This window comes from Galleria mellonella, unplaced genomic scaffold (assembly GCF_026898425.1).
Source record: "Galleria mellonella isolate WM207_F2 unplaced genomic scaffold, CSIRO_AGI_GalMel_v1 utg90, whole genome shotgun sequence".
NCBI classification, from domain to species: domain Eukaryota; kingdom Metazoa; phylum Arthropoda; class Insecta; order Lepidoptera; family Pyralidae; genus Galleria; species Galleria mellonella.
The window spans coordinates 1,239,509-1,265,205 of NW_026442172.1; the positions used below are offsets into that span (position 1 = coordinate 1,239,509).

The 25,697-nt window shown below is 31.0% G+C and overlaps 1 protein-coding gene across 2 annotated transcripts; it reads right to left on the reverse strand.

The window, feature by feature from the left end:
* Positions 1-201: 201 nt before the first annotated feature.
* Positions 202-24,689, reverse strand: LOC113523613 (transcriptional regulator ovo). 2 transcript variants are annotated; one of them, XM_026909609.3, is made up of 4 exons: positions 24,307-24,689; positions 3,875-5,598; positions 3,192-3,617; positions 202-2,295 (listed from the first exon to the last, which is right to left on the reverse strand). In XM_026909609.3, exons 1-4 carry the CDS (start codon positions 24,467-24,469, stop codon positions 2,110-2,112), a joined length of 2,499 nt encoding a protein of 832 aa, XP_026765410.1. In that variant the 5' UTR covers positions 24,470-24,689; the 3' UTR covers positions 202-2,109. The 2 variants fall into 2 exon arrangements, with proteins under 2 accessions (XP_026765410.1, XP_026765411.1); XM_026909610.3 differs by having other exon boundaries at positions 203-2,295; positions 3,932-5,598; positions 24,307-24,688.
* Positions 24,690-25,697: the final 1,008 nt, after the last annotated feature.

Consider the following 25,697-nt stretch of genomic DNA (forward strand, 5'->3'; position numbering starts at 1 on the left):
TCATATAAATCATTAGAGCCACTTATCACAACTTGAACAATTTATATATCTATTAAGGCAGTTCGTTTTCATAATAGGCAAATAATTTAGTTTCTAGTATATCTTTATTAATATCTTTATTAGATAAGAAAGTACCTTAAGATATTTTTCTTAAATGAACTGTTGTTCAAATTTTGTTTGTGGATTTCTATCAACATGTCGAATGGGAGATAAATATTCAAAAATGATTGATTATAAGCTATTTTTAACAGAACTAGATTCTTTTATTGTGCATTTTTTTGTTGTTATATTCATTACTAACAACCCGTTTCGGCTTTGCATGCTTTTTTAAGTAAAATATATTACTCAGTGATAATTTAAACGTTAATATGTTATTGTCATAAAAACAGAAAGTTTACAAAAAAAAAATAGTTTAGATACAGCGTCACCAATTCTGAATTGATTTTAATATCTTTTATTGTAGTCGATATAAATTGTTCCCGTGTTTATTCCATATAATTTTTTTGACGATTGAAGTTCAAGTTCTATTTATTTTTAGGGGAAAATTATTCATATCTATGAGACATAAGAACAGAATTAAATGCTAGTAGGACGAATAAAACAATATATATATGTTTTATTCATGATATATTGCTTATCGTTATAGAGTAACAGAGTTTGTTTCTTAAATATGAAACTACAGTTTGATGGATTTAAAATGCTAGTAAATGCAACAAACAAGTATAAACAAGGCATTGCGCTATCACAATAATAAAATAGTCAAACTCAATCAATGATAAGCCAATATAAATATTCAGATCTATAAAAACTTAGCGAATTGTACAAAATATTATAACATTACATTTTTAAAAATCTCATATGTGCTAATTAGGTACCACTAATTAATGTAGGTATTACATTCTCATTTTCACTACTTACTACCATATAAATTTAGACATATTTACAATTTATTAATTTTTGTCCACAACTAACGTTGTGAGAGCGCAAATGTATAAATTGAGCATCTTAGTCTTCATTATTTTCTAGAAACGGAAGCGCTTGCCCGACAACGACTTGATGTTCTATCAAATTAAATTATAATACAACAATCGACACATTAAATAACTCAGTTACACAATAGATAAAATTCTCACACACACTCACAGCACAGACTGTATTCGATCATAATTTTAATTTAAATATTATAAATATTTCTAGAAATGCAGTTCAACTTGGTACGACACATTGTGAGCCCTACAGCAGGGCGCACATTCCGAATTTTAAAATTTCGATCTCAACACTAAGTACAAACAAAGAAAAAACATAACATTTTTATAGGTACACGTAAAATTGTGACATATTTTGTGTTATTAGTTTGAGAAACAATTAGAAGCTAGTATCACTAAAATGAGGAAAGAAATTCCTTATTGTGGAGTTAATTTACATTAATGCTTCATCAGCATTAATATGTTTTATAGATCGGACAAGAAGTGTCATCCGATCCATAATTGTTTCATTTCAAGTCAGCAAAATAAGAATTTAGCACCATCCGTTTGTCCAATTTCATTTGACACAATAATCTTTTAACCCTAGCTGGTTTGAAATGAAACGTATGATTTTATGAAATATCCATAAAGGCTAAAGCTACATATTCTAGTCTAACTTATAACTAGACTTAAGTGATAACCCCGTACCATCACCAAAGATTGCACATAATACCCGATACTTTGATTTTTGCAGTCATGCCTAACATGTAGGCAATGGATATTTCTCACATTGACTGTTAAAAATTAAGGTATATAAGGGAACAAAAGGTGGATAGTTCCGTAGTTTAATATAAACCGTTTAAATATGTAGTTTTACAACGGAATGTCTACATTTATGGAAGACATCGATTACACACTAAAATATTTTTGCATGCATAAGTTTTCAAGTTTAGCTGAATGCACTGGGCCTATCCCAATAACTAATACTTCGATTTTTTTTATAAAAGTAAATCGGACGGACTAAATTCGTAATTAAGTACCCTTCATTCCATTGTCTCTACTGAAGAACTGATATTTGTTTAATTTGCGCTGTAATCGGTTCCAGTATTAACCAATTGATTTCTTAAATAAAATTGTTATTTTTTTAATTATGAACAGGCATGGGAAGCTGCCCAAGAAGTTGATTGGCAAATGATGCGTTTGTGAATTTGAAATGCCTTTTGTCGTAAAATTTTAATAGCGCAGGTGAGTACGGATGCTGTTTCTTTAGATGCATGTAGTGTTCCTCTGGCTCCGAAGTAGTATGCCCACACTCTTCACACACGTACATCTAGAAATATAGTGCATAATATTAGTTCCGTTATTTCCATTATCAATAAATTTTTGGAATATCGTAAAATTTACAGAAATTAGTAGTTAAAATATTTTTCACGTATAAAATTAAATGTCTAAATTACTATATTCATTAATTTAGTTTAACTATGAAGATCTTTAATTCAATTTAGTCGATAAATAAATAGTCTTTCCACCACTAGTTTGAAGTAGAATTTCGGAGACTATCCTATCTGGGAATATAGATTAATCGATTATTGTTGTTGTGATGATCGTAACATTTTATTGTCGTATCATCATACGAACGTATTTTGTTAAGATGTTTATTTTAAAAACTAGTTGATATCCGCGACTTTGTCCGCGTGGTATTTGTTATTCCTGTTTAGTATGTGTAGATGTATGTATCTACTTTTTTTTAAATAGAATGGCAAACAAGCTGACGGCCTACCTGATGGAAGGTGGTAACCGTCGTCTATGTCCTTTTTTATGTCTGGGACCAAAATTAACTAATGATGTGTCGTTCTCACTCTTTGGCTTAGGCCAATATGACTTTACTTAAGTAGGCTGTGTTCTAAGACGTATCAGTTACTATAGCTTTTTAACTATTCCACGGGAACTCTTTAATTTTCCGTGATTAAAAGTTGACTAGTAATGTAAGGTACGATCATGCAAAATTTCATTTTAATCGGTCCAACAGTTTCAGAAATTAGCCTGTGCAAACAGACAGAGAAACAAAAAATTTGAAAAAATCTGGATATAATGTATTTCACTTTTAATATTCCCCTGACTCGGTTTTCAGCATATTTTTTTCTATGTACCGACATTTGACTTCTACAGTTTTATTATATGTATAGATATTAATTAAATTCACTTTAATTTATTACAAATACGTACCTTAGTTCGCCTTTCCTTGTAAGCGTAAGTGTGCTGCACACCGTGGACTTTTAAACAGTGAGATTCTAGTGAGCATCTTTGCGTAAACGATTTTTCGCACAGATTGCATTTGTATGGTCTGACTCCAGTATGCGTTCTGGTATGACGTTTCAAATCAAAGGTGTCATTAAAACCTTTGCCACAGAATGTGCACAAGTATCGCTTAACATCTGAATGACATTTCATATGTCGGTTCAAAAGCCTCTGTAAGCTGAAGTTCTTTGAGCAAACCCTGCAAACGAACTTAGTAGGATCATCTTCGCTAACTAATACTTGTTTGTTCTTTTCTTCTTCCCTTTGTCGGGCATTAGCTTCAGTCGCTAGGGGATTTTTTACGCCATGTCCACCATTGATGAATTCCAATGGTAGTTCAGCAGGTAAACCCAGCTGTAAAAATGTAAATGATTAGTTGTTGTTTTTAAATGTTTTATAGATTAGAAATATAATATTCATTATTAAATTATAAGGCTGAGCTTAATGCTATTACCATTATATAATTCAATAAAAATAAAAAGTCAAATGCAGTAAGTTAAAGCATAGTTGATTCAGGCTTAGCGTTACAAATGAACGACTTTTAATAATCAAATTTCTTTGTCATTACTAATATTATTTATAGCTTCGCCTTAAAATCAAATAATGCTTACCCTATGTTGCAAGATTTGCATTTTGCTCTCGTTGACAGAGCCTTTCTTGAGACTTACAGCAGCTGCTGGACTGAGAGATGAGTTCTCGATGTGATTGTTGCTATCCAAAGAATTGTTCCCTCCAGGCGAAGGAAGTGATACACCCGTAGGTGAATCCAACTCCAATGAGTGACTAGTGAATGGAAAGCCAGGAGACAATATTTGTGGCCTTTGCTGAAACTGAACGTGAATTTGGAGCTGTTGCATTTGACCCTCGTTATGTTGTAGTAATGCTGGATTTAATTGCATCAGTAAATCTGGACGGTCTTTAGCAAAAGTATAAGATGGATTTTGCTCTTGACTTGCAAATGCTAAATAATTGGCTTTTTCATAATATTGTCTACTTAAATTTACCTGCTCTGCCAACGTCTCGATATCTAATGGATTGTGAACAGAGTCCGGAGTAATTGATGATGATTCTCTGAGTTCTGAATCTGTTATAGATTCAACATGGTTATTTAATAAATTTGCAAAGTCTTCTGTTGAATCTGATAAATTGCTTAAAATACCTTCATTTGTACCTGAGAATGTTAAAGTGGTAGAAAATTGATAATTATCTATAACGTCATCTCCCATATCTACTACCATTGAATCATCAAAATTATTTGGATAGTTGCTAATTGCGCTTAAATTTTCTAATTTGTTTTCATAATCAATTTCTTCGTCTTTTAGAGCTAAACCGTAATGGGCATTCTGCATTAATGAATATTGTTTACTTTGTTCCGGAAAATTTGTAGTATTTTCATTGTTTTCGCAATCCATGTTGAATCCGTTTATAATATTGAATTCATTAGAAAAATTACTATTGGCGTTGAAAGAATTCTGTCCCCCCTTTGAGGAGGGTCCTAGTGTTTCATAAAAAGGAGGTAGACTCCCGGTAGGTGGACTATTAGGGCCATAATTAGATCTACCATCTCGGCCATTACCACCACTTCCTGATCCCCCACCAATTGCCCCACCTCCTCCAGAAGAAGGAGCAGTGCTACCACCTCCAGAGCTAAAACTTCCCGAATTTCCACTATTATTAGAACCACTAGAAGAACCATTGCCTCCTGTTGACCTTCCATGTCCTGCAGCAGCATTGATTATTCCGGGAACTTTACTGGCGGGGCAATTTCGCAAAATTAATACAGGTCTAGCTAAAATTCCATTAGCGATTTTTGAACTACTTGTTCTTCTTTGTTCTCTTATTTTTTTCTCTGTTTCTTCATCTTCTGATTCTCCTCGTTTTTTTGCTATGACATAATCAATCGGTTGGTCTTGTTCTGGTTCTGTTGCAGGAAGTGTTGCTGGAATACTAACTTCTGATAATTCTTTCTTATTATCACGAAATTGTGATTGTGACGGTGTTCTCTGGATAACAGATACTTTTTGACATGTTACATTGTTATCTATGCTTGGTGAAGGTACTGATTCAGGTGAAGGAGTATTTCTAGATGGAAGAACTATAGGTTCACTGTCTAAGACATCTTTTTCTTCTTTTATTATTGGTCTGTCATCAGTTTTCTTATCTTCTGTAACTACAGGTAAGTATTGTTTACGTTCTGCTTGAGTAAGGACATGCCCTCTGTGACTACCGTAAGGAATACCACCTCCAAGAATTGACGAAATGAATCTTCTTGGTTCTTTTGTTTGTATATCTTGTACACCTTTGGTTCCATTATTCTCTCCAAAGACATCACGATCTGTAAAGAAATATGTACACGGTTAGAAAATTTCTATTAGGTTATAATTAATGAATAATAAAATTATATATATGTACTTTAAAGTAAACAGTATGAACATTCGTCCTCGGCTCATTACTAACGTATTCGTGTGGCGTCGGAGGCATGAGGCCTCGTTGACGTCACTGGTATGTGCCTCCATAACGGTAATACTCGCCTCCACATACACGCCTACAATTCTATGTGTGTGTGTTGTATATTTATTATACAATTGGCGCGCTAGCGGACAAAGTGACAAATTCAATCTCGACCCAAATCTGCCATCCATTGACACCACTGAGTTTTACCCATTCAGTCAATGTTAAATGTTTCCTGTCTGCCGTGGTATGATTTTAACTGACTAAATTACATATACCGTCGATTTTGACTAAATAAAAAATAATATATTTCAATTAAAACGGAAACGTTCACAACATAGTTGAAGTAAAAACTAAGACTAATTATAGAGTAATAATGAAATGAAATTAAGTGTAAAATTGTGCTTTACTAGAAATACACTATTTTAACAAAAGTGCGTAGGTAGTCAGTGAAAGTCTCAAGGTTGGCTCAAACGAGTTCCTTTGCCCTTTCTCGGCTTTTGTTAGGGATTCAAGGACGATGCCTGCATTGTTGGGGCTCTTTTTTGTCCGGTGCTCGTAATTGTATGCGTCTGTGCAAGCAGTCGTGACGGAATGGAGCGTGGGCTTGTAATTTTTAAAACTGCAGAACCATAGTGCACTGTTTGATGAATTTTACTTTTCTTTTTTAAGTTGATGGATATTTTTAAATTAAGGTAAAAATTAAAGTTCTATAAATAGATACGTTTTATTTGGATAAAATATTACAGGAGTAACTTATTGACTGATTTTGATAAATGCATTGACGGAAATATTTTTGGACAAAAATTTATAAAGATACAATTCTTTTATTATTTAACTTCTATAAAAAAGTTTGTAACGAGTATTCTAAAATCACCACGAATTTCTGTTAGTAATTAGGAAAGTGATTCATTGTTCATACTACGGAAGAAGCTGCCTTTTACGGAAGAAGAGGCTTCTGCTATGGAGACTAAATTATAATTATTAAAAGAGAAGATTTTAAGGCCCCATATTGAACATTACAAAATTACTGCAGGTATAGCTAATAGCAGAGATGTTATGATAACTTTTTTTAATTTATCATATAGGGTTACTCGAAATAACAAAGTAAGAAATCACAGGCATATAGGTATGTGTAAATGGATGCAGTAATTGAAGGTGAAATGTCATAAGACTATATAACTTTTAATTCCACCTATGTTCGCGCGACTTGACATTTAGAACCAGAACAGGGTTCTTAATTAGTATTCTTTAGATGTCATATGGTTGCTGCGCCGTGCGTGAGAATTCAAATGAGGAATGTTCGTTATAGGATTTGTTAAACTAAATCATGAAATAAATAGCCCTGGATATAGCATCCAAACTTAGTTGCAACCAAAGCTTGCAGTATGACTAGACTAGCTTGTATTAGATTACATAAATAATTTTTTTGGAAATATCTAATATAGAAAACGCTCATTCATGTACAAAAGTATGTATTATAGGAGGATCAAACTCGTCATTTCAAAAGGTGAGTTGGTGATGTTAAACTTTTACATCAACGATGTATAAATGTTGTTAGATAAATACTGCTAAGAATAAATAATCAGAAGACAGCTCTCTTGGTGAAAAGTGATTGTTTATGATATATTGCCAATGACAAACCATTATGCGTCGCTATTTATAGGACGAATCATTAAAAAGCTGTCGTATTAACAGGCTTTTATCCATGTAACGTATTCGAATGTTTGTAGTAGTTTTTTTTTGTGTGAAACGAATATTATAAACGTGAGTTTATTTAACTGTTATCTTTTGGGATCTAAGTTGCTCAAGCTATCGTCATAACATCAATCAATATATTCTATTCAAGTGTTCGTAGTCGCACGTAAAACATCTGTTTAAATTTGTTTTTAACAAGAAACAATTATAAAAAAAAGAAATGTCTTTAATTATAGAGATCTGATTTAAAATAATCTTTTTGCGAGGATAATATTCCTTTTTTTTATTTATTATACAGGTATAGTATAGAAAAACCACAAATTCTCTAACTAACCTTTATTCGGTTTACTTTAGGATAGAATGTACTGTCAGTCTGTATTTAGTTATTATATCTCTAGAATTAGATAATTACCTAGAACTTCCTTGATACGCATACACTCGTCATTATTCGATCACCTTTATTAGTCAGAACCATATTTTATGTTACAAATTGCAACTGTTCTTATCGCTTATTTAAATAGTGCGGTTTTTATTCTAAAACGGTAAGTCAAGGCTCCGTAATTACCATGTCCATATCTATTCAGTTAGTGCCGTTTCCTGCCAAGAAACAGTGCGGGTAACCTTGTGAGCGAACGCTCATTATTTGGCCATTAACGTTGCCTTCCTCGCGTCACTTTTTGGCAATAATTAGCAATGGTAAATCAGTATGTTGGTTAGTTTTTATGTACATATAATGAGAATAAAATTCAAGATGCTGTTTTCCTATTATGATAATTAAAAGCATATTATGCTAAATGTCACTGGCATCTATGAGTATAAGACTTGCTTGTTGGGTAATATTTAAGAATATAACATAATTTACCAGAGGAAGACTTTGTACAAAAGTCGATTGTTTGAGTACCTCTGTCCTATTCGTGTTTCTACCGTGAAGCAGTTGTGTTTGTATGGCTGTGGTTCGGTATGAAGGGTGGGATATGGCGTGAATTTACAGGGTACAGAGGAATAACACCTGAGTCCTCAGGAATGGCAACGTATGGCGGGTATCATGAACGAAACAGTATACTATGTTATATCCATGGTACTACTCATGTCTATAGGCGACGATTACCACTTTCCATTAGGTGGGTCGTCAGCTTGTTTGCCATTCTAAGTTGTATAAAAAAAAAATTATCCTTTCTATAAATTTAAACGTGAGTTTGATTGTTTGATTAGATAGTTAATTCTTAATATTTTGACTGCTATCGGCTATAAGTATATAATATTCAGTATAGAAAATGATATAAGATAGTTGACAGTTATTACATTCCGGTCACGCAGGTGTGGTTGAGCTAGTAAATTATAAAACTCTTACAAAATTACTATTGCTAGAATAATACAGTACGGAAATGAATGTCTAATTTACATATTATTTTTCTTTAAAAGGAGTAAGTTTAGCCATTATTCTTCTATAAGTTTTTAGAGAGAGGAGATACTTATTATTAATTTTGTAAGAATACAACCTGTCATCACTGCAATGACTTAAACAATACACCAGAGCAAGAGAAGGAAATCTTATTAATATAATACTATTGTAACTCGATGATGTCTATATATAATATATGAGATATTTGAAAAAAAAAAAATTGATTGAAGACTGTTTACGGTCTTTATTAGAGCGAGAGAAGTAATATTTTATAGAGTTTTTGTTTAACTGTTTGATAAAATTCTATATCAAGTCTATTAGCGTGATATAGCAAGCTAGAATCTTTCTAAGATGTGATAGACTAAAGCATAGGTGAAATGATGATTTCGATAATATTACGGGACAGACATGGTCTATTAAACTCTTGATATATACAGTTAGGACCTTGTGAAAGGGTCTTTAAAATGCTTACTGTTCAATGCTTATACTAATCCTTTGAGCGAAGAAAATGCCAGATTTCGTCATCATTTTGACATCTGTAATATTGTATATAACCTTAATATACATATACACTTACCATAGAATGTGTTAAGGTTTTATTATGTAGATAGGTATAATAATAAAGTAAAGCGTTATAATAATTATAACGCTTTAGATATGTTAGTTGTTAATTATCGACACATTAATCATAAACAAAATGTTATTCAGAAATGGCAGAATGATTAATTGCAGTTTGTAAGTACAAAATTGTTTTACAATGATACTGTTTAATGCGTGATACAAATCCATGAAGCCATGACGACTGTATAGCCTTCGATTTAAGAATTTTTTATTGTTCATGATCGTTGCTGTAGTAAAAAACATTCGGCACACGGGTTTTGATTGTTCAGTGGATTTTTTTTATCATAACTGATATATAGTTCAATACTAATTGAGTCAAAACAGCAGTAAGTTTTAAAAAATTTCGTTCCATATGCTTTGCTATTTCTCAAGAATATGAGATCCTATACTTTGTCTTGCACTTATTTTATTTGTATTATATTTTCATGTAATTGTATCACCTGCATCAGCTACTCATATTTGCATGGATGAGGACATTTTGTCCATAGAGGACAAAAATTTATTAGCCATGTGTTAGTCTGGCGGACGTTAGTATGATGGATTAAAAATGCATGCAGAGGAATGTTTCTCATCTTTACATGCTTTTTGATGAAAATACTCGTATGACAATACAAATATTGTTACTATATAACAGAATTAGATAAAAAAGTGATGACTAAACATGCCCTTTACAAGACTACAGTTTAATTCTGACATCAAGCGGACTTGTTCTGTTAACAAATTCAAGTTCCTAGATAATATGTAAAATAATAAGTAGGTATGTAGACAATAAAGAGGCGGCAAAACATACCTCGCCATTAATAAAACTAAGAAGTACGGATAGGCGAGCTAGTGTGTCCTTGTGCTGGGGTTATCGGACTCTGTTAGCATTTAAACCCATTATAAAACGAAAGACAGCTATGAAGAACCGCTCCGAACTCGGAGCATATAAAATTCCGTTGAAGCCTTTTTTTCTATAAGCTGTACCGATAGCCCGGTACTCGGCACGGTACTTGCGAGCGTGTGCACTGGCCACAAGAATCGGTTAAAAGGTCGTGTCGAAGGACATTTTTTTGCTTTTGAGTTGTTTATCGTATGCATGGCCGCATGTGGAGAAGATAATGTAAATTATTGTACTTCTCGCTTTTAAACAATTGTCTCAATAGATATATGTATCAAATCAATACAAAAATAATACTATGTAAGTTGGTATGTATTTAATTTACAATTAAAAACTAGAGTCAAACCATGACCACCACCAAGTGATCATAATTAATAAAATTATGTAGTTATAATTATTACATATAATTAATATTTTTTATTATAATTATAATTTACCAAATAAGTATATGAAAAAGAACCAATTAATAATTTTAATAACATTAGTTTAAATACATAATAATTTAATGTAAATATGTATATGTGTTCCACTACTGGTAAAACTCTTCTTATGGAGGAGGCCTATGTTCGGTAGTGGACAGTTAACGACCGATATAATAATAATATATACTCTTGATTGTACATATTGATTCCATGTAAGTACATTATCTATGATATGCAACAATTTGAGAACTATGTTTCCTTTTGGAGCAATATACCTACGTACCCAGATACCTACGAAATTCTACGTTATAACTGATGGCATTGGTGAAAAATACGGCTGTCAGAAAAAGCATTAGGTTTACTATTTTGTGGTGCTGGAGAGATTCAATCTTATGTAGGTACCGACGTCTGCCTACGCAGACTCGCACCGCCTACAAAATGTATTTACCTTGCCTTCCGTATATTTTTTAACGCCAATTGTGTGCTATAAAAAACGACGATTCTAATACGTCGTCTAAACGAACGGTCGCAAAAACTGTTCAACGCTTTATTATTATTTTGTTCACGGTGTGAATCACAACCAGATTTGTCGAGGGTTAATGACCTAAATATGTTTAGCGAAGTGTTCAAGGCTAGCATCGACTTATTTAGCTAGTCGATAGAAAAAATCCGGTATCTAGAAGGCAATCGGCTGCCTTGTTTTCATTGGATACTAGTTTGGGAGCAACTCGAATTTTATTACGTGTTTATCCGTTAAAACGGTTACCGTTATTTGAAATTTTTGTAGGATTAGAGATTTAAAGAATAGAATCAATTTAATGACATAGAAGGATCACCACAACGTATTAGAAATAGTAAGTGTTAATAAAACATTTTATAAACTTCTTATTATTATTATTTGGAAAGAACTTATGTAACTCTACAATGATGTTTTTACTAAATATATAGATATTCCAAAAAAAGTAAATTTTGTTATAGTAAAAATATTAAAGGCACAGAATATCCGTTACAACATAGAATCAGATAAGCTTATTTATAAGAATAATACGCAATCTTGTTCGTGAATGTATTAGGGTAACTAAAGAATGCATTTTGAATGCTTTTAATTATTTCTTAGACTAATTAAACTAAATTGAAAATTGACAAGCAGAGAATTTGCTTGCTCGATCTAAAAAGTAAAGAGAATCTCTCTTCCTGGGTAAGTAAATTAAGATTATAAAGAATTATGTGAACTTTTGACAATTTGTGATTTTTAAAAAAGTTTTAGGGCAATAGATAAATTTTCATTATTTTTATAATGACCTTCGCAATTTATGCATTATATAAAATGACTATTTTTTGAAGAACAAGATCGTGGGCGGTCTCAGTAAATTGCTCCAAAACTCACGAAAAGATTATCTTTTATTGCGCGTGACACAACAATGGAGATGACCTTATGTTTATAAGATGTAAGGCTTCGTTAACCGTTTGCTATTTTATTAAACTTTATAACGCAACATTTTTTGTTTTTATATAATTCTCTTTTATGTTGACCGTATTCCTTGGGTATATACTTGTACTTTATGGCTTTCGGATTATTCATTGTAGCAGTCATAAGCGTTTATATTATAACTTGAAAGCTTTCGTTTTAAAACGAGATAAAGATTTCGTTTTCGTCCTAGGTGGTCCTTAATGCATTCGATAAGGTAAAGTGCTCGTAATGATGAATGATGATTATTACAATAGAAAATACTAAATTGTCTGTCTACAGATAGGTTAGAAAGAAGCTGATATTAGAAAAGTGGTTACAGAAGTAATTATACTAAAACCGTATGTAGAAGTTCTGCTACATTCTTTCTTCATGTTATTCATTTTTAAGTTTGGCAAAATTATATGTGAATTTAATACAATCTGTAATGTAGTTAATCATACGATGGTAGTTTTGCCTACGAGATTGTCCGTATGACTAGAATATATTGATTACTTGGTATAAAGAGTAGCCAATGTTTTTCTCGATCACAAATAATACATATATATATCTATCTACTAGATGTCCTGACGATTAGTTGAGTCAGCATTAGGTAACAAATTTATTTACACGTTTATAATATCAACAGGGATTATTTTTTGACCGTGGTGCAATTTATGTGTATAACATACAATAACTTGCAACATTGTGACAGTATCACATACATTTTAAAATATTAATATTTTATAACAACTGACTGTCAATTTGATACTAGATGTTGATATAAAAAATATCGCCAAAGATTATAGTAGCATCAAAAGTATCAGCTCAACACGATTGTCTGTATATCATTATTTTATGTATAGACTTACTATAATTTTATTTAAGTTACTTGCACGTTTAAATTAGCAATAGGTAATTATGACCGTACACATGTATGTTAAAATTTTGATATATTGCATCAATAAAAAGTATTATTACGTAACGGGTAAATTTAAATATTTTTGTTTCGCATATTACAAATTGAGAAATGAAAATTTTAAGACATAACTGTGATATGAATTTTATTGAAATACTATAACATGCCTACTTATATATAAAAAAAAAACATAGATTGATTGAAAATAAGTGTAAGAAACACTTGCAGTAGTCCATAACAGTTGGTATAGAGTTAAGATATTGTTGGAATTAAAATTTAATTAATCACCACAGCCTATATAAATCAACGGATTATCCGTTGATTAATATAGGCTGTTGAATAACTGAAATGATGATTTTACATAATTTTTACTAATACTATTATATATACTCGTATTAGAAAATAATTAGAAATGAAACCAAAATAGCAAACAAAAGCAGTATATTGTTAAACGTATGTATATATGTGTTTACTTAATAGTATGTATAAAATTTAAGTGCATATAAATATAACTATAATAACAAAAAAGTAGTTTTAAACTACTACTAACTACTTGTCGGTTAGACAAGTACTTATGAACACAATGTTATGACGTCAATACATAATTACGTAGCATTTACGCTCTATACAGTGTAATTGGTATACCGTTATTGTCAATATCATACTAAAACGCAGAACTGTATCTGCGGTCGAAGCAGGGTTCTCATAGGCTTTTATAATATAATGACCATCATGCAAGCGACTTATTGTTTCCGCAATATAACTGATTGCTTTAGTCACGGGCTTCTGTACGACCCTTCTTATATTTATATAAACACGGATATACATAAATATATAGATATATAAATACCAGTACCACATTATAATACCCGTCGTTACAAACGTAATGAGATTTCGCATTTTAAAAACGACTAGCGGTTATGTGGTCAATTTAATTTTTACCTAATACATTGATTTAAATTACATCTAATAGCATAGGTAAATAACGAGTAATATTTTACTTTATATTATATTATAATGTTGGTGCCTTTTTCTTTTATAAATCCCTTTTATCGGCTCAATATCACTCAAACATCAATTATTTCGTCCTCGATGGTTAGTTCTTTTTATATGTTTTTCTACACTCTTCGTTGTATCAGTTAAAAATAATACAAAATATATAATTTATTAAAAAAAAAAAATACTAAAGGTCTTCTTGTTAAAGTAATCTCAGATAAGCTTCTCCTCCAAGAAATATAAAAGAAATAAGACAGTAGCTAGTAACAGTAACAAGAAATGGAATAAATAATCTTAATAATAATATATATTATATATATAGTATACTACATACATACATGTCTGTCATGCCTGTCTCCCATTAGGGTAGGCAAAAACAATGGAACAATTTTATATATTACACATATATAAAATAATTTAATTAACAAACTATAATTTTCTATTATCCTTACTCTATGAACTACTTCCTAGAACTGCGGCTATGAATATGAGTTAGATAAAAAAAAACAGTGGGCATGGGAAATGATTTGTGAGTCAGGGTCGGAAACGGTTTGTATTTTTTTACCTTAATTACTTCTGGCCCTATTGCTTTGTAGCCACGACGCAAACCAACTACTCAAGGTCTACAATTAAGCTAAACTGAAATAAATTAATCTGTAAAGAATCAAAATAATATTCGATAATGGGGAGCTTCTGCAATATTATAATATAAAATTTAAAAATAAAATTTATATACTTGTTTTTGATAATAGATTTTTAAATGAACATATTGAAAATAACATTTTAGAGATGTTTAAGCTTAAGAATATCATTTTTATAATTAGGACAGTTCAGAAAATACATAGCTCTTTGTTATGTCATTGTCATGAAAATGGCATTTTAGAGCCTAATTTTTAGAGTATTACCCATACATACTCCATGGATGGATTTTAAAAATCTGTTGTTTAGCAATAACTCATGTGTAATGAAAAATTTATAAATACACATTAATGCAGACTTATATTACAATAAATTAAGTGTGCTCTGAAAGAAGAAATTTCATTGCGGTTACATTTTAATGAGGATGGGAGAACAACTACGTTTAGCGGTTTTGTGGTTTATAATTTCCATATTATCTAACATACAAGTTATTAAATGAAGAAGACCCGCGAATTACTAATAGAAAAAAACTAGCGTTTATTTACGAAAACATGTGCGAAGACCTCGGACATTCCTGCAACACGTCACGTGCGACACATCTTGATTTTTAACGCAAAAAATAAATGGCAAGTCCTTGTTCAACCTTGCGCCAACGTCTATACCTATCCCTTTTATTTTTGTTCAACATGACTGAGACAAAATTTCGACGTATTTGACTATCCTATGGTTATGCGTGTTATGTAGCAATGGCGGATGTTAACTGTTGAAAACTCGAGACATATTAATATACTGTCTCTTTTATAAGGATATTAGTTTTTGCCCTTTACCTCGTCCACGTGACCGGGATAAGCAATAAAAGTAAACTATAGCCTTCGTCATTCTTTATAATATACGTATTTATATGTATATATGTACCAAATTTCATTAAGCCATTATAGTGCTATAAAGTAACAAACAAACACACTCACTTTCATATTTATAATAGTAAGGATATAATTTATGGACATTTGCATAGAAAGAAGCTTTTATGAAAATTTACAATAAGTAGTACATATAAATGTATATACTGATAAATATATGCAGATATCGTTTCTATATGATTAAAATTACTAACAATGACCATAATCATGATTTTCATAATATGGAGAGAAGACCCTCTCAATGTAACCTACATATATGCGTGGGTTCTAGAGATGAGTAAGTATTGCTTAATACATAAGATCTCACCAATTTACCCGAACGAAGATCACAAGTAAATTGTATTATAATATATGTCGGCTTTTATTCAAGTAATAAGATGTGACCGAAGATGCTCTATAATAATGATTTATAAAATCTACACATTCATCAATCAAGTATCTTTGTTTGAATGCTATGTTTAAATTATAGGGTATGGAGACCCAACTCTTCAGGAACTCTTCTCGTTATTGCAACATCTCGTGTGAAGCTGGCTCCTTTTTATATCTGTAGACGATAGTTTGCATTTTCCATCAGGTCGTCCATCAACTTCATTGACATTTAAGTTTTATTTTTTATTTCGATACCCTTTATATATTTGTATATATTCTATACTTTTTTCAAAACCTATAAATATAATAAATGTGTTAATTTTTAACGATGGGCGAATGGATGTTTGTTACTCTTTCATGTAAAAACTATTATAAATAGTTAGTTTATACACTCATTCACGCAGGCAAAGCAGCGGTATACAGCTAGTACATAATAAAATATATTATTCATAATATCATGGAATTAAAATTTATTCTTCCAAATTAAAGAGGGAATATAATAATAATAATTTCGTTAAAACTTATAATTATAACTGACCAATGTTATGGAGCCTATTCTTAGTATAATCGTTTTTTTTTACGATCACGCTTTAAAACTGCAAACCTTTAAAAGGAAACTACAACAATGGCCGGAATACAATAGGCCACATGGTAGTGCATTGCTTCTTTTTCGGTTATTCATAAAGATGCAGATTTTGCAGTTCAATAATAGCAACATGCGATAGTGTTTTATTTTCATGCATTCATTTTTCTTATCGTTTTTATCTTTTTATTTTGCTTACTTGTAAAGGTTATTCTGTGGTCACTCTGTCTCGTTTGAGTTTATTGCTTTATGTAGGTATACATCGATTTTATATCGTAGGTGTTTTACTAGATTAAAGCTTTGTGTCTCTAAATTTATTTATATATTTGTGAGTACACATTATACATATTTAATATGTATTAGTAATTATTCTAGGTTTACATTCATAACAAAATCTAATTCGAGAATATTACTTATGCTTCTGAGAATATATAAACGTAAAGCCCTTAGCCGTTATCCGATAAAAATCTTAATACCAGAGGGCGACACCTTCTTACGAGGAGTAATAATAATAAAAATACAAAGATAAAAATAACTAAAAAAATTAATAACAGCCCAGTCGTTAGATTTCCATAATGAAACCACAATGCTTTTTTGCGTAGCGACTAAATTGGTAAAGCCATTTATATATGTATTAAATGGTGGCGATTTTATATTCGTTAAATCGTAATATCATCAAATCGTCTTAATCTATAATATTTTGTACAATTTGTTAATAGTTAATTTAATTATATAAGTAATAAATATAATATTTTTATATACAAAACATAATACAGAAAAATATAACGGATAATATTTTGTGATAATTGACAAGTGATACGTCAATAGAAAATATGGAAGGACTTTGGTCGAATAACTTTTCACAATATTAAATGTACGAGGTTTGTTTTTAAGAGAATCAGATTACTATACAAACTAAGAAAAATTATGTTCTAAAATATATTTAAATAATTTACTAAATACGTGTAAATAATGCACTAAAAAAACGCCTAGTACAAACAATCACTTGCGTAAATATAAATATTTATACTTAATGGGAATCGAGTTTGCAATCAGGGAAGCCGAGTCAGTATTAATTCGTTGCATCATTAAGTAGTTATAATTATATACTATTACTTCTAGTATTTGTTAACGAGTGGCGACATCTAAAGTCATCATTTTAGAAAACTGAAATGTCTTGTACTACGCCGTTTATGTGGCGTAATATAATTCTATAATACTGGGTTTACCCAGTGACCTGGAGGTTGTGGTCTCCAGAGTTGAAGCCGGGATAGTGGGGTTCGCTCCGAGGCTCCTACTTGACCCGCCACTTTTATATGGCGGGTAAGAAGACCCGTTGCCGTCGCTTACAGAATATCAGTTTATTATTACTACGCTATTGCCGTGTGGTATCGGCATAGAATAAACCACCCCTTCCTTTCCCATGGGTGTCGTAAGAATCGACTAAGGGCGAGGGATGGGCAGCAGTATGTCTCTAAATGTCTCTAAAGTCTAACTGCGATTGCCAACCTGCCTGCCAAACATGGCAACTACTGGAAAAACCCCCCAAGTGGGAGGCTAATGTTCAGCAGTGGACTGTTAAATGCTGATTTGATGATGATGATTACTGCGGTCAAAATATGATAACTATATATTTTATGAATATATAAAACTATATATTTTATATATTGTTTCAATTATATTTTGCTTCTTCTTCAAGAGGCGTTCGTTTCCCGTTATACACACATATATATATATATATATATATATATATATATATATATATATATATATATATATATATATGTGTAATGTTAAAAATAAACATAAGTTTTAAAAACGATACAATAAATTGTGAGGTATTGGAGTTAATGTCAACATTTCTTCTTGCATTGATATATTTAGTATTATTACTTAATTAAGAATAGAAAAAAAAAATTACAAAGACTTAAAATTCGGATGACCATATCGTAATCCAGTATTTTGTTTACTGAAGTTACACTACTACTAAGTATTGGAGATTTCACATACAACATTCATGAGCGACACGTTTAAACAGACATGGCATTTAAATAATTTACGGTTATTTTATAAAATAAGTACTCGCCAATAAATATAATTATTACATAAAATATTTTGAAATTGTCATTGTGTCATCAAAAGATCTGAGACCCTTGGCCTTAATGCGTGTTTAAATAACGAATGTCATGTTATTTGATGCGCCTGCGCACTCGTTAATACTAATAGGTTGCATTGATAATTTTTACTATAACAAAATAAAGTGTCGGTAAATTTAAACACATTAGATTTAGTTTTCTGTACAACTCTCGTTTAAAAAGGAGGTATATATATTTTTCGAAGTATCTTGGCGTGTTGTCAAATTAAAATCGTCTTTATTCAAATAAATTTATTTACAAGTACTTTTAAATTTTAATTTTTTATTAATGCAGGCTTCGGAAAGTTGTTATCTGTTAAGAAGAGTCCGCAAGAAACTAAACAGTAACTCTTTTAAATCTCTGTTAACATGTTACGAATACTATTGTTAACAACTGTAAATTGTACTTAGTAGTTGACAAACGTTCAATCACCTTTTAATTAACCTGTCGGTACATTGATTCTTAATTACACAAATTATATGCACATAATTTCTTAAGGAAATAGTAATGAATTTTGCATTTGATCTTTGTGTCTATATTAAGTAGGTATATTGTCACAATTAATTAAATTTAATACATACTTATATCGTCATAGTCATAGAATACTGACGGATCTTTATATGTAATCTTTGTCAGATCCGTCAGTATTCTACGACTATGACGATATGTGATATGGTCCAGACATTTTTGGTCATCATTATCATCATTGACAAAGAAGTATAGAAATGACAGCTATATTTCAAAGAAGTTACTGAATATAAGCGTGGATAAAAACGCTAAAATTGATGAAATGTTTCGTAGACACATATATTAAAAATATCTAAGTTTAGAACGCGGAATTATAAGTTTAGAAGAGAAAGAGATGCAATCACCACAAAATCAATATAGGACAATTACAGCTATAATTCTATCGATGAAGTAATAAAATTGTTTCAGAATTGATGACGTAATCGTGTAATATAGCTGCAATAGTTTAAGATTGTTTTTTTCATTTATTAAACCATTTATTTTGATTTCAAAACTAAATTATTGAACTGCTTTTGATCAAATGTATATATAATGATTTATATATGTATATATAATATATAATGTTTTTATTAATTAATTATAAAGCACTATTATACCTACTTGTACAACAATTAGTCCATTACCTTAAGGTTGTCTTGAAAAGATTGCTCTCAGCAATAAGACCGCCTTACTGTACTTATACAATTGTATCGTTATGTTTGTAAATTGTCTTGTTTATTTCCTATATTGTATAATGCAAATAAAGTATACTCATTCATTCGATGTTTTTTATATACTAGCATTAAGTCCGCTTTTTACACCATGTTCCATATTGGTCAATATAGTTATTTAAATAAATAAAAAAAATCTAAATCGCCTTTATTGCATATAAAAAAAGACACCTCAAAAAATCATATATACACATAATATGTATAAATGTGTTGATGAAAGTAGTAAAAATTTAATTCCAATGTAAGCAATTTTTATGCTATGGGTACTAAAGGGTATTTTTATAACTATTCATATATCTTACTTTATATGAATAGTCATAAAAAGTAAGTAAGTAATACATAAAAACATCGCTTATTATATATACGATTAAGAATTAAATTAAAAAAAATATTTTAAATATCGAATGACTTTTACGAATCAATTTCTAGCGAGCGTAGTACGCATGAATCTCGTTGATGTCTTTTTCATTGAAGGTTATTAGGCATAATTTGTGGCGATTAAATGGTTCGTTATTGTATTAAAAATGTTTCATTAATTAATAAGTAGTGTTTACTTTTAAATAATACATTAATAATCAATTAAGTATAAATATAAGTATTAAATTTTTTAATTAAATGATGAATGTTACTATATAATTTTCATTCTTAATTGGAAGTAGTTTCAATTCGTAAAAATTCAACTTATTTTATGACAATTAAGAACAATTAGTGTTAATGATACAATATACCTACATATATGTAATGATTTTACTGTTAATTTTTTCAACTAATCGATACATTGCAATTATTGAAACATAATACCTATTTGAATTTTATTCTTTAGTAACTTTTGCTCCACCAAAAAGATTATGATTGAAATAACCTTATAACTTTAGTACAGGACAAATACAGAAATAACTGTTCGATTAAAATGGAATAATAAAATCAGTTTAGTATTGGTGAAGATAATGCTTATCGTACACAAAAATATAATCGCAATAAGACCTTCTTTTTGTAGCCGGTTGGTAAAGATACTAGGTCGGCAATGTGCGTTTGACATCCCTGGTCTTACAGTTCCCATTTACCATCAGGACGTATACTTGCTTTCTATCATAGTATAAAAAAAGGATACATACAAAGGTTGTATAAATTATATACTTAAGTAATTATTCGTATGGTAATATTTAATAACCCCATCATGTTTTGCTCCCGTCCCCTATTTTTAACTACACCCCGCACATTGTCAAGCGCCGACCTTCGTGTCGCCCTTTCGCACAGGTGAAAAAGCACCTGTAATTGCTGTTGAGTTTTTGCTATTTTTATGCCCTTTATCTCTATTTTTGTGCCCTTTAGAATAAACGATCGACATACGGGTTAACGGTGCACTCATTTGTTGCATCGACTAGTGTAACAAAATAATTTATCGTGACAATGTGTTTTATTGTGTGTAGCAATTTTTTATACAAGTATGTATTATTAATTATTTTTTAGTTTATTATTATCTCTAATATTATATATAGCCGCACTAGATGGACATATGTCGATCAAATAGGCGACGTGCTAAAGAAGGGTCCAAATTAAAAGTACCTGTGACCGGCGAGCGTGTATGAAAGGATTGATGAATGGGAAGGAAGCAAAAGGGCTTATTTGAATCTGAGAATTTTGCATTCCATTGTTTCTGCCTTCTCTAATAAAAAACAGGCGTGACAGATATGTACATAGTTTATGGTACAGTTTTGTAATTATATGTCTTACCTTTGCAATATTCCTATGGCCAAATTTACCTGCTGCAATATATGCAACCTTCGGAAAACGATTCAAAGTTTTATAATTTTAAAAAAGGATAACCATAATTGACTGTCATCTATATTGATAAAAAATTACAAATAGGGAATTAAAGGAATACCATTATATATTGAGAAATAGTCAATGTCAATATTGACTGTCTCTCCAGACCCGTCTCCATCTAGTAGAACAACAAATGCATGGTGTCTGGATGCTAGATTTTAGAAGGCGCATCTTGATCGTTTTCATGTACCAATATATTCTAGTACTAAATGACTAACGTGTCATTCATATAATTGACATAAGAATTTTGTTGATAATATCGAGAGTATCAAATGCATTGAAAGTTCCATACTCAAACTTTATAGAACAAAAGATAAAAAGAAAATAGAAAGAGATAAAGAAGATAAGCGTTTGAAAAAGAAATTGAAGGAAATACTCAAAAATTAACAAATGCGGTTCTTCAAATAGATTTTAGTAGTTGCGATATTTAAATTCGACTGTTCTGAACATTTTAATATAATTTTACTTTATTTAGGAAAATATATACTAAGTTCTTTAAAGAAATTAATATAGAGATCAAGCTATATGCGTATTTAAATGGCAATGTTAATTATATTGAAATGGCGGCAGAGATCGCGGTGACTAACCTAAATACAAAGCGATGCGATGACCGGAAGCCGCGCCATTGTGCCGCAACCATTGACACCTACTACATCATCCGGTTAATTCCTATCGCGTTCATCACACTCGATACGCAGGTATTAAAATTTATATAAGAAAATAAAGATATGCGTGCATCAAGAAATGCATGAGGTATGTTGAAAGGCTCATTTTGGTCAAATAGGTTTCATTCAAGACTCAAGGGAAATACTTGAATAAGGAGTGAGGAGTTTTAAATGTTTTTTTTTTATGTAATGTTCATATGCTACTGATTACATTACAAAATATTATAAAGTAAATATCTTTACAAGGGGATCATAAATGTACTGGATTATGAATGCAATCAATACATAACATAATTAATAACATTTTATACTTTTGTAAAATCAATTGGGAGGGTCAGTTATGAAGTTCATAATTCTAATGAACAAACTGTTTTTAATATTAACTTAATACTGTTCACCTTTGTTCACCCAACCTGTATTTATAGCATGTTAATTTCAATGCAACAAAATTAATTACATCCAGATTTTCAGTAGTTATTTCAATAAAAGGAACTACTTTAAACAGAAATATTGTTGTTAATTTGTTTAGTTCACAAAGTAAATATTTTATACTTTTTACCTAAATCATGTGACATGTTTTCACGGTCGTGATGCTAATCTTGTTTGGAAGTTTTAGGTCGTGACTATAATCGTCTAAAATCTTTAGTCATATTTTTTTTCAAGTGCGTACATACTTAAAAATTTGTACCGTAAATATGACCAACTATTTGGTAAGAATATAATATGTTATCTCACCACTACATTTCATCTCCTGGGTATTATAATAGTAGAAACATAACAAGAATAAAGTAAAATACTTCAGTACAAGAGACGAAAAGGTTGAAATAATACCAAATTACCAAGCCGTTTGATAGCGTGCTAATGGTACCCTTTCCTTATTCTTTTCGCATATTCTTAGGGAAGAGAACCAGATTCCTTATGCCTTGTAGTAGTACGCTAATGGGTTGTTATGGTGAATATGATAAATATTTCTTATTTCTTAAATACTAATGCTCTTGACAACAAGCTGACTTGACTACAATTTATATTTTTGAGAAAAAATAAATTAGAGCTAAACATGCACACAAAATTTTAGCATATAAACGAGAGTAAACATTTCGTGGAAATACGCAAAAACACGACAGTTATATCAGTGATTCACGTTTGGTAGGTAACTACCTGTTGACTGGGACCGTTAAAACGTAAGATGAGGGTCAAACCACAAGGTGTTTTTATTGTTATTGTTTTAGAAATATGAATAAATTAAGTTTAAGTTACAGAATATAATATGTTAATTTATAATATTGCAGAAATTACTACAAGAACTCAAAGAATTTGGAAAGCTGTTAAATAATCAAATCAAATTTGATTATTACAAAATCTACCCTACAAAATCTTTTAATATACGCTGCGACAGATTAGGATCACGCAAGTCACACAAATGATCTCAGGTAGACGTTCGTTGGTAAAGCATAGCCGAGAACAGGATTCTGTTCAAGTGCGAGACGAACATGTGTTTTTTTGGGCAAGCAAGTGGCCGTTATGGAAGAACTAAAAAAAGTATCGTTCGATTTGGCAAAACATATGGAGGAAAAGAAGTATTTACAGATGGCAATATTGCAAATTGTATTAATAAAGCCGGTATTGATTAGCAGCCTAAATAAGAATGAAAAGATGGATGTGATGTTAAATTGTAGAACATATCTTTTAATGTACAAATAATTATTTGGGATGGATGGGAATAATAATTTATTTTGATATAAGAAGCAATTGATATATATTTTATATATAACTTAGGATTTCTGATAAATGGGCAGCGCATTATTTAGATATGAATATTTAAAAAACTTACCAACGCATTCCTTGTCTTTCTTAGAAAGGAGTGGTATAGGACCATCGTCAAGGGGTGAGCCGGGGCATAAGGGGTCCGCTTTATTAGATAGAAACTCCTGCCCTTCCTGCAATCCCAATTGCTGCTCATGCAGCCTCTTCTTTATCAGGAAAATTTTCGGCATTTTCGGGCGTTATTGTACACTGCACTCGATCCTTCTGTTCGTACTTTTCACTGTCTTTTAAAACACACAAGTCAGCATCATATCACACTTCACGGCAAGTTTCCTCGCGTTGTTGATGTTTATTTGGTGCGTAGCAGCTAGCGGCACATGCAATACCGTTGGCCGCCGCGAAAGGACTGAGAACTAGCGTGCGGTGCCTGCGACACCGTTGCCTGAACAGGTCCGCCCCCGCCCGCGCCGGCGCCGGCCCCGTGCGCCCGCGCACCGACCACCGGCACCTCCGCACCACCGCACCAACGTACCACACTTACACAAATACGCATTCCAGTAAGTATTTCCAGTAAAAGTGCTGTTTCGTGTATGGATGCCATCCCTTCATTATTCAAAGCCTTTCTTAACTTTGTCTTATGTTGAGTAATTGTTTTTGCTTTGTTTATACAAAACTTCCTTAGTGCATATACGTTTATTACTATTTTCCCCACATTTACTTTAAACATTAATTTTAGGATTACATTAAAAATGATTTATTGTTATTTTTTTTAATATTAGGTTGCATAAAAAATCATTACTAATGTTGCATTATTTGTCAAGTAATTTCAGTGTCAGCCAGTTGTAGAGAAAGATTTAAAATCTGTGTCAGGCGAATCACCATAATGAATCATGCAGAAACTTTAAGAATGATCCTTGAGATCACGCTGAAACTGTTTTTAATAATTACATATATTATGTTTGAAATTATTTACGAATTTAATTTTACTTAATTCTGTTTTCTATCGATAAAATGACGTAATAAATATTTCAACATGCATTAATTTTGGTTGTAAATTAAAAGAATAAAAATGTACACTATATTGAACATGGAAAATAAAATATAGCCAAATGTTTTATCAAAAATGATTATTATTTAGATTTTTATTAGTCATTCATTATATAAGTAAGGTATGTACTTGGACCTCACAATGTTTGCTGTCGGCAACTTTTTCATTTGAAGAATTTAAAATAATAAAGTCTTTACGTAGATATTGTAATCTGTAAGGGACAGACAGGGATGTACAAATGCCTGTCATAAAACACCAATAAAATTTACAACCCCTTTTGTATCTATGTTTCGTAATGAAATTATAATCTTTTTGTTCAGTGCATTGCAAAAGAACTGTCGGCAGCTTTTTGTAGATCAATAAGTAAAATGTAACATTATGACGGCACATACAAATATATTTGTTTAAGT